The following is a 19,126-nucleotide window of genomic DNA, read 5'->3' on the forward strand; positions in this document are numbered from 1 at the left end:
CTATCAAACAAAGCTCCATACATTTAGTAGAGGCCATACCTGGTATTGTAGCTCAGTCCTAGTCACTGCTGAGTTGTAATACCAAGCACAGCCACTACTAAAGGTTGGGCGCTGTGTCTGATAAACAATGACGAGGAGGCTTCTTCAGCCTGCAGATCGGCCGGGGTCCTGAGACTTGTTCTACCACCCACATGATATTGAGGGTCCGCTGTAAGGACGGGCCAGTGATTCCCTAGTCCTGGAGAAGCCATTGAACAATGCACCAATGTGAATAAAGATTTCAATGTGGGGCATCCGGACAGGCAACATGGATGCACCAGCTCACAGATTCCTATTGGTGACATCTTCTGATGTGACACAGTAAGGCCTCTGGTCAACCTCACATGACTTTGGGCCCTCATTGGCTTTACCAAAGCAAAGGGCCCATATGTGCATTACAGTCCTGTACATTTCTATGGGAATACCAAGGGGCAATTTTGATGACTGCTGAGGGGCCCCCTACATTGCAGGCATCAGGAGGGGCCCCCTACATTGCAGGGATCAGGAGGGGCCCCTACATTGCAGGGATCAGGAGGGGCCCCACTTACTGACTCCCTCTGCCCTTGTCTTGTTGCAGGTCATTGGAGTTCATGTCAATAACTGGAAACTGGACAAGAAGCTGGGATACTACGTCCTCGTCCTGTACGCCATCTTCTTGTGTTTCTCCGTCCTCATAGAATTCAACGTCTTCACCTTCGTCAACTTGCCAATGTGCCAGGATGACTTCTGATGGCCAAAGACCACGGGACCTCTGTTCTGACCGTACAACCTAGACTCTTCTATGGGAAAACCTAAACTGCTGATCTGGCTTTGGAGGCCGGGAAAAGGTGATTCCTAGAATGTACTGGAAGACGAAGTCACCCAGCGCCGAGGACGGCGAATTGTCTGAGTGAGGTTGTGTCTTCCGAAGAAGTGTAAATTGCTGCTGATTTCTAAGTTATTAAAATCAATAGGACATTTATTTAAGGTCATTTAAGGACCGTGAGACCGGATCCTCTTTCCATTGATTGGCGCACTTTATGCCCATGATGTATTGTTAGTGATATCTGGAGGCAGGCTGGCGGATTGCATGCAAATTATATTTCTATGTGATTCGTTCTTACTATCTGCAAAACCCCATGGACCTCTGGGATCTGATACAAAATAGCTGACATCCTGGAATATGCGAATCTACGGGAAGCGACCGTCTGTCCGTCCGTCCGTAAAGAGAAAAAGCACATCTTTCTTTTCTTTTTTCTTTGTATTACTGGACAAAACTTTAATGGAAACTTCAGAATTGCACATTTGGAAATCCAGAGACTTTGACGATTGTTTCCTAGAACATATTTGTAATTGTGCACAATATTTCATAAGGAAATGTCTATAACAATGAAATGTTTATATGCACAAATACCAAATACAATGTGGTTATTCCAGAATGTTCGTTGTTTCTGGAGTTGCAGTAATGTGATATAAGGGGAATAAGCAGAAGTGGAGCTTGGGAGATGTGCAGGGGTGGAGCTTGGGAGATGTGCAGGGGTGGAGCTTGGGGATGTGCAGAGGTGGAGCTTGGAGATGAGCAGGGTTGGAGCTTGGAGATGTGCAGGGGTGGAGCTTGGAGATGTGCAGGGGTGGAGCTTGGAGATGTGCAGGGGTGGAGATGTGCAGGGGTGGAGATGTGCAGGGGTGGAGCTTGGAGATAATGAGAGGTGAAGTAGGAAGATAAGCAGAGACAGAGCTCCAGGTGCTCAAAGACAGAGGTTGAGATTAGCATAGGTGGGACTTGAAGTAAGAAGAGGTGCAGCAAGAATAAGAGCAGAGGCGGAGCTTGGAGACATTTGCAAATGAGCAGATAAGGAAATTAAAGATAAGAAGAGATGGGGTTTAACATAAACTGATGACTGAGGTAGAGTGTGAGATGAGCTGAGACAGGGCATGAGCCTGAAGATCCAGCAATGGAACCTGGAGGCAGGATGAACATAGTGTTGAGATAAGCATGGGTGGAGCTTGACATAAGCAGAGGTGAGGCTTGAGGAGAGCAATGGGAGAGCTTGAAGAGGTACAGAGACAATTAAGGTCAGAACTTAAAAACGAGCAGATGAGAAGTTTAAGGATGAGAGAGTGAAGCTTAGAGATGAGCAGAGGCAGAGCTTGGGGTGAACCAAGGCAGAGTTTAAGATTAAGATTAGGTGGGAGTTAGAGCAAGGAGTTTGAGCTGGGCAGAGGTGGAGCTTGAGATAAGCAAAGGAGGAGTCTGGAGATGGGCATAGGAGGAGCTTGAGATGAGCAGAGGTGGTGCTTGAGATGGGCAGAGGTGGCGCTTGAGATGAGCAGAGGTGGAGCATGGATATGGGTATAGAGGAGCTTGGAGATGAGCAGAGGTGGCTCTTGGAGATGAGCAGAGGTGGCGCTTGGAGATGAGCAGAGGTGGCGCTTGGAGATAAGCAGAGGTGGCGCTTGAGATGAGCAGAGGTAGCGCTTGAGATTAGCAGAGGTGGAGCTTGAGATGAGCAGAGGTGGAGCCTGAGATGAGCAGAGGTGGAGCATGGATATGGGCATAGAGGAGCTTGGAGATGAGCAGAGGTGGCGCTTGAGATGAGCAGAGGTGGTGCTTGAGATGAGCAGCGGTGGCGCTTGAGATGAGCAGAGGTGGGCGCTTGAGATGTGCAGAGGTGGAGCATGGAGATGTGCAGAGGTGGAGCATGGAGATGAGCAGAGGTGGAGCATGGAGATGGGCATAGAGGAGCTTGAGATGTGCAGAGGTGGAGCATGGAGATGTGCAGAGGTGGAGCTTGGAGATGGGCATAGTGGAGCTTGAGATGAGCAGAGGTGCGCTTGAGATGAGCAGAGGTGGCGCTTGAGATGAGCAGCGGTGGCGCTTGAGATGAGCAGAGGTGGCGCTTGAGATGTGCAGAGGTGGAGCATGGAGATGTGCAGAGGTGGAGCATGGAGATGAGCAGAGGTGGAGCATGGAGATGGGCATAGAGGAGCTTGAGATGTGCAGAGGTGGAGCATGGAGATGGGCATAGAGGAGCTTGAGATGTGCAGAGGTGGAGCATGGAGATGTGCAGAGGTGGAGCATGGAGATGGGCATAGAGGAGCTTGAGATGTGCAGAGGTGGAGCATGGAGATGTGCAGAAGGTGGAGCACGGAGATGGGCATAGAGGAGCTTGGAGATGTGCAGAGGTGGAGCCTGGAGATGGGCAGAGGTGGAGCTTGGAGATGGGCATAGTGGAGCTTGAGATGAGCAGAGGTGGAGCCTGGAGATGGGCAGAGGTGGAGCTTGGAGATGAGAAGAGGCAGGGCATGAGAAGAGCAGAGCCAAATCTTGGAAATGAGCAGAGTTGAAGCTGTTGATCAGCAGAAGTTGAGGCTGGGCGCCCATTCTAAGTCTAAACCTCCAACTATCACTAATACTGTGTATCTTGCTGCTGCTGGTGTCTTCTTTGCCTTTGTCCCCCTCAGGTACCGATCCTGACTAATTCTTCTGTGCCCCAAAACTGCTCTGGTTATGTGAAGCAGCAGTGATGGACGGTCGCGTCCTGCCCGGGGCATGAATCACGTGTGAGACTCCATTTCCGGTTTATTTTTAGTAAAGAAACTTTCATCTTTATATGGATTCCACAGTCGCAGGTGGGGAGTTCGACTGGGTCGGTGCACCTGTCAAACCGTAACGCAGGGGTCCTAAGGCGAGTTCAAGGACGACGGAAACCTCCGATGCCCAGACAAAATGGCCGATAACAGGAAGCAATAAGTTATAGTCACCTACAGAAAGAAAAGGTTCTAAATGGTAAATACAGAACAAAACAGATCCCATAGGCCGCCTGCCCCCCGGATTTACATCTGGGAACATAAAGCTCAAAGAGCCGATCGCCGAGCAGAATCTGGTATTGTCTGATAGATCACAATAGATCACTGTATCCCGGATAAAATGTAACCAAAAAGTCTTCACCCCCGGTCCACTATATACAATGTATCCAGAAAGTCTTCACCCCCGGTCACTATATACAATGTACCCAGAAAGTCTTCACCCCAGGTCACTATATACAATGTATCCAGAAAGTCTTCACTTCCGGTCACTATATACAGTGTATCCAGAAAGTCTTCACCCCCAGTCACTATATACAATGTATCCAGAAAGTCTTCACCCCCGATCACTATATACAATGTATCCAGAAAGTCTTTACCCCCCGGTCACTATATACAATGTATCCAGAAAGTCTTCACCCCTGGTCACTATATACAATGTATCCAGAAAGTCTTCACCCCCCCCCAATCACTATATACAATGTATCCAGAAAGTCTTCACCCCCGATCACTATATACAATGTATCCAGAAAGTCTTTACCCCCGGTCACTATATACAATGTATCCAGAAAGTCTTCACCCCTGGTCACTATATACAATGTATCCAGAAAGTCTTCACCCCCCCCCCCAATCACTATATACAATGTATCCAGAAAGTCTTCACCCCCGATCACTATATACAATGTATCCAGAAAGTCTTTACCCCCGGTCACTATATACAATGTATCCAGAAAGTCTTCACCCCCGGTCACTATATACAATGTATCCAGAAAGTCTTCACCCCCGGTCACTATATACAATGTACCCAGAAAGTCTTCACCCCAGGTCACTATATACAATGTATCCAGAAAGTCTTCACCCCCGGTCACTATATACAGTGTATCCAGAAAGTCTTCACCCCCAGTCACTATATACAATGTATCCAGAAAGTCTTCACCCCCGATCACTATATACAATGTATCCAGAAAGTCTTTACCCCCGGTCACTATATACAATGTATCCAGAAAGTCTTCACCCCTGGTCACTATATACAATGTATCCAGAAAGTCTTCACCCCCCCCCCCCAATCACTATATACAATGTATCCAGAAAGTCTTCACCCCGATCACTATATACAATGTATCCAGAAAGTCTTTACCCCCGGTCACTATATACAATGTATCCAGAAAGTCTTCACCCCTGGTCACTATATACAATGTATCCAGAAAGTCTTCACCCCCCCCCCCAATCACTATATACAATGTATCCAGAAAGTCTTCACCCCTGGTCACTATATACAATGTATCCAGAAAGTCTTCACCCCGGTCACTATATACAATGTATCAGGAAAGTCTTCATCCCCACGGTCACTATATACAATGTATCCAGAAGTCTTCATCCCCGGTCACTATATACAATGTATCCAGAAAGTCTTCACCCCCCCCCCCAATCACTATATACAATGTATCCAGAAAGTCTTCACCCCCGATCACTATATACCATGTATCCAGAAAGTCTTTACCCCCGGTCACTATATACAATGTATCCAGAAAGTCTTCACCCTGGTCACTATATACAATGTATCCAGAAAGTCTTCACCCCCGGTCACTATATACAATGTATCCAGAAAGTCTTCACCCCTGGTCACTAATATACAATGTATCCAGAAAGTCTTCACCCCGGTCACTATATACAATGTATCCAGAAAGTCTTCACCCCCCCCCCCCAATCACTATATACAATGTATCCAGAAAGTCTTCACCCCTGGTCACTATATACAATGTATCCAGAAAGTCTTCACCCCCGGTCACTATATACAATGTATCAGGAAAGTCTTCATCCCCACGGTCACTATATACAATGTATCCAGAAAGTCTTCATCCCCGGTCACTATATACAATGTATCCAGAAAGTCTTCCCCCCGGTCACTATATACAATGTATCCAGAAAGTCTTCACCCCCGATCACTATATACAATGTATCCAGAAAGTCTTCACCCGGTAACTATATACAATGTATCCAGAAAGTCTTCACCCCCCGGTCACTATATACAATGTATCCAGAAAGTCTTCACCCCCGGTCACTATATACAATGTATCCAGAAAGTCTTCCACCCCCGGTCACTATATACTATGTATCCAGAAAGTCTTCACCCCGGTCACTATATACAATGTATCCAGAAAGTCTTCACCCCGCGTCACTATATACAATGTATCCAGAAAGTCTTCACCCCCGGTCACTATATACAATGTATCCAGAAAGTCTTCACCCCCGGTCACTATATACAATGTATCCAGAAAGTCTTTACCCCGGTCACTATATACAATGTATCCAGAAAGTCTTCACCCCCGGTCATTATATACAATGTATCCAGAAAGTCTTCACCCCCCGGTCACTATATACAATGTATCCAGAAAGTCCTTCACCCCCGATTACTATATACAATGTATCCAGAAAGTCTTCACCCCCGGTCACTATATACAATGTATCCAGAAAGTCTTCACCCCCCGATCACTATATACAATGTATCCAGAAAGTCTTCACCCCCGATCACTATATACAATGTATCCAGAAAGTCTTTACCCCGGTCACTATATACAATGTATCCAGAAAGTCTTCACCCCGGTCACTATATACAATGTATCCAGAAAGTCTTCACCCCCCGATCACTATATACAATGTATCCAGAAAGTCTTCACCCCCGATCACTATATACAATGTATCCAGAAAGTCCTTTACCCCGGTCACTATATACAATGTATCCAGAAAGTCTTTACCCCGGTCACTATATACAATGTATCCAGAACGTCTTCACCCCCGATCACTATATACAATGTATCCAGAAAGTCTTCACCCCCGATCACTATATACAATGTATCAGAAAGTCTTTACCCCGGTCACTATATACAATGTATCCAGAAAGTCTTTACCCCGGTCACTATATACAATGTATCCAGAACGTCTTCACCCCCGGTCACTATATACAATGTATCCAGAAAGTCTTCACCCCCGGTCACTATATACAATGTATCCAGAAAGTCTTCACCCCCAGTCACTATATATAATGTATCCAGAAAGTCTTCTCCCCCAGTCACTATATACAATGTATCCAGAAAGTCTTCACCCCCGGTCATTTTATACAATGTATCCAGAAAGTCTTCACCCCCGGTCACTATAAACAATGTATCCAGAAAGTCTTCACCCCCGGTCACTATATACAATGTATCCAGAAAGTCTTAACCCCGGTCACTATATAAAATGTATCCAGAAAGTCTTCACCCCCGGTCACTATATACAATGTATCCAGAAAGTCTTCACCCCCGGTCACTATATAAAATGTATCCAGAAAGTCTTCACCCCCGGTCACTATATACAATGTATCCAGAAAGTCTTCACCCCCAGTCACTATATACAATGTATCCAGAAAGTCTTCACCCCCGGTCACTATATACAATGTATCCAGAACGTCTTCACCCCCGGTCACTTTAATTTTTAATAAATTTGTAAACATTTCTAAAATTCTTCACATTCTCATTTGGGGTATTGAGTGCAGATAGTTTTTTATTTTGTGCACATGGAGCCACCTACCTAAATGTGACTACAGTGAGGGGGTCTGAAGACTTTTGGAATGCTCTGTACAGCTCTATAAACATTTGCTTTAGATAACTGGGAGCCGCTGCATTCCTGGAGGTTTCACCTGTTGTGCAAATAGTTTATATTTTACCTATAAAATTCGCTGACTATAACTGACTATTCACAGCGCTGAGGGCGGCCGCCATGTTGTATGTAAATTGTTCTCTCTTCTTTGGTCACGGCTGGACAGATGGGTAACGACGTTTCTGGGCCCCAATGCAAAACCTGTAAATGTTTCTGGCCCCAGAGCTGCCATTGGTAATACGGGTGTCTTCCTGTGAGGCAGAGGGACCTTTATACCCCAGGTGTGATCTCTAATATATATGAATATATGTATTTATGGCGGGGGGGGGGGGGGAAACAATATATATATTGTCATCGTCTTCCTCATTGTCCTCCTCATCATCTCCTCATCATCATCCTCCTCATCATCGTCCTCCTCATCATCGTCCTCCCCATCATCCTCCCCACATCGTCCTCCCCATGATCCTCCTCATCATCATACTCATCATCATCCACCCAATCCTCCTCATCATCGTCCTACCCATCATCCTCTCCACATCGTCCTCCCCATGATCCTCCTCATCATCATCCTCATCGTCCGCCCCATCCTCCTCATCATCCTCCTCATCATTTCCTCATCATCATCCACCCCATCCTCCTCATCATCATCCACCCCATCCTCCTCATCATCCTCCTCATTGTCCTCTCCTCATCATCCTCCTCATCGTCCTCCTCATCATCTCCTCATCATCATCCACCTCATCCTCCTCATCATCACCCTCCTCATCATCGTCCCCCCCCCTCATCATCCTCTTCATCTTCCTCTCCTCATTGTCCTCCCTTCAACGTCCTCCTAATCGTCCCCCTTATTGTTCTCTCCTCATTAACCTCCTCATCGTCCTCTTCATCGTCTCAATAATCATCCCACTCATCGCCCTCCTCATCGTCCCCCTTATTGTCCTCTCCTCATTAACCTCCTCATCGACCTCTCCTCTTTGCCCTCCACATCGTCCTCCTCTTTGCCCTCCACATCGTCCTCCTCATTGTCCTCCTCAACGTCCTCATCATTGTCCTCCTCATCATCCTCCTCATCATCCTCCTCATCGTCCTCCCCATCATCCTCCTCATCATCCTCCTCATCATCCTCCTCATCGTCCTCCCCATCATCCTCCTCATCATCCTCCTCATCCTCCTACCTCCATCATGTTCTCTTTTTCTGTCCAAACTTCACGTTTTGTTCTTTTCATAAGAAAAATGAAGTTTCCTGATAAAATGTTGAATGTCACAGATTGTGCAACCGGAGCCACAGAAAAGTAGGTCGTCCGAGGGGTTAACTGAGAACAATAGACCCCCCTCCCCCCCAAATGTCTTCACTCCCATTCATTGGCTCCCACAATGTGGTACTACAAGTCTCAGTTTTGTTATCTTCTTTCCTTTTCACCACACAGTAAAACCTCTGCAAAATACCGACCACCCCCCATGACCAGATTATATATAGATACAACCCCGATAATGCCAAACAGTGCACGGATACTGTCCTATAGTACCCATATATAGTGCATATACTCACTGCCTGTATACTGCTACACACCACCCAGATATATAGTACATACCATCACCCTCAAACTACAACTCCCAGCATGCCCTGACAGCCAAAAGTTGGAGTGTAGGATGTACCAATAGCCATCAGGTCATGATGGAAGTTGTAGTTTTGTAACAGCTGGAGCCACAGGTTGAGGGATAAGATGCAACAATGGCATGCGCTAAATGTTTGCAGAGCATGATGGGGGTTGTAGTTGTGCAACAGCTGGAGAGCTATATTACAGAACAGATACAGTGGGGCAAAAAAGTATTTAGTCAGCCCCCAATTGTACAAGTTCTCCCCCTTATAAAGATTTTTTTAATTGTACAAGTTCTCCCCCTTATAAATGGATTTTTCTCATTCTGTCTCATAGTTGAGGTTATAACCTATGATGAGAATTACAGCCTCATCTTTATAAGGGGGAGAACTTGTACAATTGGGGGCTGACTAAATACTTTTTTTCCCCACTGTACCTGCTCTAAAATGTAGGGGGCGCCAGACATCCTCATATATTTCTTTCTAGGGCAGCTGTTGCTAAACTACAACTCCCAGCATGCATGGCATGCTGGGAGTTGTAGTTTTGCAACAGCTGGAGGCTCACTATTTGGAAAGCACTGTTCTAGGGTGCAATTGGAGCAGCAAGGTGAGATCTCCCTATGCCAGGGTTTCTGGCAGCCGCATATCTGCCTACGTGTACTTTGTGGCATAGGACAATGGATGCAATTCTGCACCAAGAAATATCATGTAACTGTTGCAAAATGACACCTACTAGTGTGGTGGCCCAGTATGGGAGGTGTTACCCCGAGCTCCTGCTGTCCTGTCAGGCGGCCTCCTTCAGTGTCCCCGGGGCCCCTGCACTTGTTTCCCCATTGTAAATATGTTTTACCATGTAAAGTGTTATAAAATGTAATGTTGCTTTAAGAGTTATACCATGTGATATGTCATGTGATTGTTACCCAGGAGGTACCTGTGACCAGGTGATCCCAAGAGTGACCTATGAGCTCCCTGCTAGTCTCCCCCATATAAGTCCTGGGTGGAGCTTCTCTCTCTTTGGCTGAGGTCCAGTGCAGTCGCCTAGTGTGTGTATCCAGAATGTTGGGACCTCAAAGTCCAGTCCTGCAGCCGCCATCAAGTCAAGTAAGATAAAGTCCCAGCTTCATGAGTCAAGTCAGTCCCTGTCATCTGTCAAGTCAGCATGGTCTGCATTCAATTGTCCAGTCCTACTACAAGTCCCAGCAAGCCCTTAAAGGGATTACTCCCTTGGAAAACTTTTTTTTTTTTTTTTTTAAATCATCTGATGCCAGAAAGTTAAACAGATTTGTAAATCACTTCTATTAAAAAATCTTAATCCTTCCACTACTTTTTAGGGGCTGTATACTAAAGAGAAATCCAAAAAGAAATGCATTTCCTGTGATGTCCTGACCACGGTGCTCTCTGCTGTCCATTTTAGGAACTGTCCAGAGAAGCATATATTTGCTATGGGGATTTTCTCCAGTTCCTATAATGGACAGCAGAGGTCAGCAGAGAGCACTGTGGTCAGGACAGCAGAGGAAATGCATTTCTTTTCTTGATTTCTCTGTAGTATACAGCCCCTAAAAAGTACTGGAAGGATTAAGATTTTTTAATAGAAATGATTTACAAATCTGTTTAACTTTCTGGCACCAGTTGATTTAAAAAAAAAAAATAAGTTTTCCACAGGAGTATCACTTTAAAGGAGAACTCCGGAATAGGAAAATTATCGTTCATCCTGCCAGCAGTAAAAAGAATAAACAGGTACATACTTTACTTTGCCTATGCCTATTCCGGAGTTCTCCTTTAAGGTCTCTGCATCGCTGGTCACCTCCGTGGCCCCCGGCTGAACTGTATAGACCAGTGGTCTCCAACCAGCGGACCTCCAGATGTTGCAAAACTACAAATCCCAGCCGTTGGCTGTCCGGGCATGCTGGGAGTTGTAGTTTTGCAACATCTGGAGGTCCGCAGGTTGAAGACCACTAGTATAGACTTTACTAACTTATTAGACACAGAACCCCACAATATATAGTCCCCATAGTCCCTACATCACTCACACTGTAATCGTGGTACCAAGGGTCTCTCTATTCTAATCTACAGCTCCAATTCAACTATTTGACACAAAGAAAAAAAAAGAAGAGCAATAACTACTGAAAGAATAGTCACTTTATTAGATCATGTTAAAATACAGGGAAATTGAAAATTCTAAAAACATCCAAGGAGCAGCGTAGCTAAACCCCCTTAAATCACAAAGTATCTATTATTAACCATACGAAAAGAAGTGTACGGGGCGATAAAGAGTCAGTATACAACTGATGACATCACATAATCATAAATACCGTACACTCAGGCAGTGTCAGCGCATATATATGTACAGTGGTCCCTCAACATACGATGGGAATCCGTTCCAAATGGACCATCGTTTGTTGAAACCATCGTATGTTGAGGGATCCGTGCAATGTAAAGTATAGGACAGTGGTCTATAACCTGCGGACCTCCAGATGTTGCAAAACTACAACACCCAGCACGTTGGCTGTCTGGGCATGCTGGGAGTTGTAGTTTTGCAACATCTGGAGGTCCGTAGGTTGAAGACCACTGGTATTGGAGGATATACTCACATGTCCCCGCCGCTCCGGACCGTCACCGCTGCCCTGGATGTCGCTGTCCATCGCTGTCACCACGTCCCCGGGGTGTCCCCGACGCTCCGGCAAGGCCTCTGCTTCCCCGGCATCCTCGCTCTCCGTCGCCGCTATCACATCGCTACGCACGCCGCTCCTATTGGATGACGGGACGGCGTGCGCAGCGACGTGATGGTAACGATGGAGAGCGCTGGAGCTCCGAGGACAGGTAAGTGATCGTCAGCGGACCACACGGGGCACCGTAAACGGCTATCCGGTGACAGTTGAAGAAGTCTGCGCTGCCGGATAGCCGTTTATGCGATGGCCCCGACATACAAAAGCATCGTACGTTGGTGCTGTATACGCATCTACATTAACCACTTAAGGACTCAGGGTTTTTCCGTTTTTGCACTTTCGTTTTTTCCTCCTTACCTTTTAAAAATCATAACCCTTTAAATTTTCCACCTAAAAATCCATATTATGGCTTATTTTTTGCTTCACCAATTCGACTTTGCAGTGACATTAGTCATTTTACCCAAAAATGCACGGCGAAACGGAAAAAAAAATCATTGTGCGACAAAATCGAAAAAAAAACGCCATTTTGTAACTTTTGGGGGCTTCCGTTTCTACGCAGTGCATATTTCGGTAAAAATTACACCTTATCATTATTCTGTAGGTCCATACGGTTAAAATGATACCCTACTTATATAGGTTTGATTTTGTCGCACTTCTGGAAAAAATCATAACTACATGCAGGAAAATTTATATGTTTAGAAATGTCATCTTCTGACCCCTATCACTTTTTTATTTTTCCACGTACGGGGCGGTATGAGGACTCATTTTTTGCGCCGTGATCTGAAGTTTTTATCGGTCTGATTTTTGTTTTTCATTTTTTAATGGTATAAAAAGTGACCAAAATTTTTTTTGCGCGTACGCCATTGACCGTGCGGTTTAATTAATGATATATTTTTATAGTTCGGACATTTACGCACGCGGCGATACCATATATGTATATGTTTATTTTATTTATTTTTTTACACAGTTTTATTTTTTTTATCGGAAAAGGGGGGTGATTCAAACTTTTATTAGGGAAGGGGTTAAATTACCTTTATTAACCCTTTAAAAAAAAATTTTTGCAGTGTTATAGGTCCCATAGGGACACTGATCATTGTTATCCCATAGGGACCTATAACACTGCACACACTGATCTCCTATGCTGATCACTGGCATGTATTACCACGCCTGAGATCAGTGTTATCGGCGCTTGACTTCTCCTGCCTGGATCTCAGGCACGGACCAGTCATTTGCCGATCGGACACCGGGGAGGCATGTAAGGGCCCTCCCGGTGTCCGGTCAGCTGTTCGGGACACCGCGATTTCACCGCGGCGGTCCCGAACAGTCCGACTGAGCAGCCGGGTCACTTTTAGTTTCGAAGCGGCGGTCAGCTTTGACCGCCGCTTCTAAAGGGTTAATACCGCACATCGCCGCGATCGGCGATGTGTAGTATTAGCCACGGGTCCCAGCCGTTGATGAGCGCCGGGACCGACGCGATATGATGCGGGATCGCGGCGCGATCCCGCTTCATATCGCGGGAGCCGGCGCAGGACGTAAATATACGTCCTGCGTCGTTAAGGGGTTAAAGGGGTGTTCCAGGGAAAAACTTTATATATATATCAACTGGCTCAAGAAAGTTAAACAGATTTGTAAATTACTTCCATTAAAAAATCTTAATCCTTCCAATAATTATCAGCTGCTGAAGTTGAGTTGTTCTTTTCTGTCTGGCAACAGTGCTCTCTGCTGACATCTCTGCTTGTCTCGGGAACTGCACAGAAGTAGAAGAGGTTTGCTATGGGGATTTGCTTCTACTCTGGACAGTTCCTGAGACAGGTGTCATCAGAGAGCACTTAGACAGAAAAGAACTACTCAACTTCAGCATCTCATAAGTACTGAAAGGATTCAGATTATTTAATAGAAGTAATTTACAAATCTGTTTAACTTTCTGGAGCCAGTTGATATATAAAACAAATTTGATATGGTTAATAATATATACTTTGTGATTTAAAGGGGTACTCCGGTGGAATTTTTTAAAAATTTTTATCAACTGGTGCCAGAAAGTTAAACCGATTTGTAAATTACTTCTATTAAAAAATATTAATCCTTCCAGTACTTATTAGCTGCTGAATACTACAGAGGAAACTCTTTTCTTTTTGGAACACAGAGCTCTCTGCTGACATCTCTGTCCATCTTAGGAACTGTCCAGAGCAGCATATGTTTTCTATGGGGGGTTTTCTTCTACTCTGGACAGTTCTAAAAAAGGACAGAGGTGTCAGCAGAGAGCACTGTGGTCATGATGTCAGCAGAGAGCTCTGTGTTCCAAAAAGAAAATAATTACCTCTGTAGTATTCGGCAGCTAATATGTACTGGAAGTATTAAGATTTTTTTTATAGAAGTCATTTACAAATCTGTTTAACTTTCTGGCACCAGTTGATTTAAAAGAAAAAAAAAAAAGTTTTCCACCGGAGTACCCCTTTAAGGGTGCTTAGTTACGCTACTCCTTGCATGTTTTTCGAATTTTCTATTTCCCTGTATTTTTTCACATGATCTATAATAAAGTGACTATTGTTTCCGTAGCTATTGCTCTCCTTTTTTTCTTTGTGTCAGAGACTTTCCCATCCGTCTACCCTCAGTAAAGCTGCCGTTATCCGTAACTTGGCGTCGGAGTCTTTATTGCCCCCGCGCCCAGCCCAGGATCCAGCGGTTTACCTTCGTGTGTTTTTGAGGTTAAACCACACCCTGGCGTCACGAATACAAGGGGTTAATGCCATCTGCCCCTAGGGTAACAACATCTGCCCTCCTCACACCCCGTTACCACACTAGTAAGTGGATGCTGAGAGTTGTAGTTCTGCAACAGCTGGGGAACGATTAGTTTGTTGCACAGAATGGGCTGTGGGTGGGTGGGGGGGCTTTCTGCAGTGTCGCCCCCCTGTGGTGAGGCTTGGAGCCCGGGCATTGATTTGGCACATGCCATCAAGTGCCCTAAAGGGTTAAAGGGCTTCCCCTGCCTCCCCCAGCTGCAACTTCATCCCCCCCTGACCACTAGTCCGGCCCCTTCCTGAATCCCCCCAACACCGGATCACACAGGAAGCTGCTGAATGTGAAGCTGTGTGCAGAGAGCTCCGGGCTCAGCCAGCATGGCCGGGGGCCCCTGTGTGACACAGCTCAGGGGCCACTGAGGAGGAGGATGGAGGAGGCGGCCCAGGATGGAGGGTAAGAACTGTTTTATGTCTCAGTAACTCACATGCCCGTGGGTGTATGGCAGTCATGTTGCAAAACTACAACTCCCAGCATGCCCGGACAGCCGAAGGCTGTCCGGGCATGCTGGGAGTTGTAGTTTTGCAGCAGCTGTTTGGGAAACACTGATGTGAGAGGCTGCTGTAACTCATTTCTTGGTGCTTGTGTGTGCAGATTAGACATGATGGGGACTACAAGTCCCAGCTGTCCAGTCCCATAGCCTCCTGTCATACCAGATGAGTAGTTTTTGTCTGTGTCCCATGAGAGTCTATTCTGACTGCAGGAGTTTAGGGGACTTGTGCTGCAGAGCTGACAATCTTTTTGGGGGGGTCCTCCGCCCCCGCTTGGTGTGGATTACAGGTCAGACTCCCCCCTTTTCCCTCTTCACACAGTTATTATAGGAAGGCTGGGAACTGGCCCCCAGGGGTGCGAATGGGTTTGGGGCCATGTTGACTAAGGGGTGCTAAGATGTCCTGATAGAAAGTAGTAAATTCCCCTGAATGTTACATTGTATTATTACTTATACTGATCACTACGGTCACATTGTATTATTACTTATACTGATCACTACGGTCACATTGTATTATTACTTATACTGATCACTATGGTCACATTGTATTATTACTTATACTGAATCACTATGGTCACATTGTATTATTACTTATACTGATCACTATTGTCACATTGTATTATTACTTATACTGAATCGCTATGGTCACATTGTATTATTACTTATACTGATCACTATGGTCACATTGTATTATTACTTATACTGAATCGCTATGGTCACATTGTATTATTACTTATACTGAATCACTATGGTCACATTGTATTATTACTTATACTGATCACTATGGTCACATTGTATTATTACTTATACTGATCACTATTGTCACATTGTATTATTACTTATACTGAATCACTATGGTCACATTGTATTATTACTTATACTGATCACTATGGTCACATTGTATTATTACTTATACTGATCACTATTGTCACATTGTATTATTACTTATACTGAATCGCTATGGTCACATTGTATTATTACTTATACTGAATCACTATGGTTACATTGTATTATTACTTATACTGATCACTACGGTCACATTGTATTATTACTTATACTGATCACTACGGTCACATTGTATTATTACTTATACTGATCACTACGGTCACATTGTATTATTACTTATACTGATCACTATGGTCGCATTGTATTATTACTTATACTGATCACTACGGTCACATTGTATTATTACTTATACTGATCACTACGGTCACATTGTATTATTACTTATACTGAATCACTATGGTCACATTGTATTATTACTTATACTGATCACTACGGTCACATTGTATTATTACTTATACTGATCACTACGGTCACATTGTATTATTACTTATACTGATCACTACGGTCACATTGTATTATTACTTATACTGATCACTATGGTCACATTGTATTATTACTTATACTGATCACTACGGTCACATTGTATTATTACTTATACTGATCACTATGGTCACATTGTATTATTACTTATACTGATCACTATGGTCACATTGTATTATTACTTATACTGAATCGCTATGGTCACATTGTATTATTACTTATACTGAATCACTATGGTCACATTGTATTATTACTTATACTGATCACTATGGTCACATTGTATTATTACTTATACTGATCACTATTGTCACATTGTATTATTACTTATACTGAATCGCTATGGTCACATTGTATTATTACTTATACTGAATCACTATGGTCACATTGTATTATTACTTATACTGATCACTATGGTCACATTGTATTATTACTTATACTGAATCACTATGGTCACATTGTATTATTACTTATACTGATCACTATGGTCACATTGTATTATTACTTATACTGATCACTATTGTCACATTGTATTATTACTTATACTGAATCGCTATGGTCACATTGTATTATTACTTATACTGAATCACTATGGTTACATTGTATTATTACTTATACTGATCACTACGGTCACATTGTATTATTACTTATACTGATCACTACGGTCACATTGTATTATTACTTATACTGATCACTACGGTCACATTGTATTATTACTTATACTGATCACTATGGTCGCATTGTATTATTACTTATACTGATCACTACGGTCACATTGTATTATTACTTATACTGATCACTACGGTCACATTGTATTATTACTTATACTGAATCACTATGGTCACATTGTATTATTACTTATACTGATCACTACGGTCACATTGTATTATTACTTATACTGATCACTACGGTCACATTGTATTATTACTTATACTGATCACTATGGTCACATTGTATTATTACTTATACTGATCACTACGGTCACATTGTATTATTACTTATACTGATCACTATGGTCACATTGTATTATTACTTATACTGATCACTATGGTCACATTGTATTATTACTTATACTGATCACTATGGTCACATTGTATTATTACTTATACTGATCACTATGGTCACATTGTATTATTACTTATACTGATCACTACGGTCACATTGTATTATTACTTATACTGAATCACTATGGTCACATTGTATTATTACTTATACTGAATCGCTATGGTCACATTGTATTATTACTTATACTGATCACTATGGTCACATTGTATTATTACTTATACTGATCACTATGGTCACATTGTATTATTACTTATACTGAATCACTATGGTCACATTGTATTATTACTTATACTGAATCACTATGGTCACATTGTATTATTACTTATACTGATCACTATGGTCACATTGTATTATTACTTATACTGATCACTACGGTCACATTGTATTATTACTTATACTGAATCGCTATGGTCACATTGTATTATTACTTATACTGATCACTACGGTCACATTGTATTATTACTTATACTGATCACTACGGTCACATTGTATTATTACTTATACTGAATCGCTATGGTCACATTGTATTATTACTTATACTGATCACTACGGTCACATTGTATTATTACTTATACTGAATCGCTATGGTCACATTGTATTATTACTTATACTGATCACTACGGTCACATTGTATTATTACTTATAGTAATACTGTCACTTATAGTTACACTGTATTATCACTTATAGTTACACTGTATTATCACTTATAGTTTCATTGTATTATCACTTATAGTTACGTTGTATTATTACTTATAGTTACATTGTATTATCACTTATAGTTACACTGTATTATTACTTATAGTTACATTGTATTATTACTTATAGGTACATTGTATTATCACTTATAGTTACATTGTATTATCACTTATAGTTACATTGTATCGTTATGGTCACATTGTATTATTACTTAAAGTTATAGTTAGTTACATTGTGCCAGTTATAGTTAGTTACATTTTTGCCAGTTATAGTTAGTTGCATTGTGCCAGTTATAGTTAGTTACATTGTGCCAATTATAGTTAGTTACATTGTGCCAGTTATAGTTAGTTACATTGTGCCAGTTATAGTTAGTTACATTGTGCCAGTTATAGTTAGTTACATTGTGCCAATTATAGTTAGTTACATTGTGCCAGTCATAGTTAGTTACATTGTGCCAGTTATAGTTAGTTACATTGTGCCAGTTATAGTTAGTTACATTTTTGCCAGTTATAGTTAGTTACATTGTGCCAGTCATAGTTAGTTACATTGTGCCAGTCATAGTTAGTTACATTGTGCCAGTCATAGTTAGTTACATTGTGCCAGTCATAGTTAGTTACATTGTGCCAGTTATAGTTAGTTACATTTTTGCCAGTTATAGTTAGTTACATTGTGCCAGTCATAGTTAGTTACATTGTGCCAGTTATAGTTAGTTACATTGTGCCAGTTATAGTTAGTTACATTGTGCCAGTTATAGTTCGTTAGATTGTGCCATAGTTAGTTACTTTTTTGCCAGTTATAGTTAGTTACATTGTATCAGTTATAGTTAGTTACAGTATACAGTGATCCCCCGACATACGATAATTTCAACATACGATGCTTTTATATGTTGGGGCCATCGCATAAACGGCTATCCGCCAGCGCAGACTGCTTCAGCTGCCCCCGAATAGCCATTTACAGTGCCCCGTGTGCTCCGGTGAGTGTCGCTCACCTGTCCCCGATGCTGCATGGCCGTTGCTCTCCTTCATCATCCTC

The 19,126-nt window shown here is 43.0% G+C and overlaps 2 protein-coding genes across 3 annotated transcripts in view; both read left to right on the plus strand.

Moving 5' to 3' along the window:
• The window catches only part of SLC24A4 (solute carrier family 24 member 4), a 77,533-nt gene extending 76,076 nt beyond the window's left edge, over positions 1 to 1,457 (plus strand). For both annotated transcript variants that reach the window (XM_056547074.1, XM_056547075.1), the window contains exon 17: positions 617 to 1,457. In XM_056547074.1, the coding sequence (XP_056403049.1) occupies positions 617 to 769 (153 nt within the window). In that variant the 3' untranslated portion in view covers positions 770 to 1,457. The remainder of the gene's footprint in view (positions 1 to 616) is intronic.
• A 13,324-nt stretch (positions 1,458 to 14,781) lies between these two features.
• The window catches only part of RIN3 (Ras and Rab interactor 3), a 61,440-nt gene continuing 57,095 nt past the window's right edge, over positions 14,782 to 19,126 (plus strand). The window contains 1 exon segment of the mRNA XM_056547073.1: positions 14,782 to 14,916. Coding sequence (XP_056403048.1) covers positions 14,891 to 14,916 — 26 coding nt within the window. The 5' untranslated portion in view covers positions 14,782 to 14,890.

The sequence above is a fragment of the Hyla sarda genome, chromosome 11 (genome assembly GCF_029499605.1).
Source record: "Hyla sarda isolate aHylSar1 chromosome 11, aHylSar1.hap1, whole genome shotgun sequence".
NCBI classification, from domain to species: Eukaryota; Metazoa; Chordata; class Amphibia; order Anura; family Hylidae; genus Hyla; species Hyla sarda.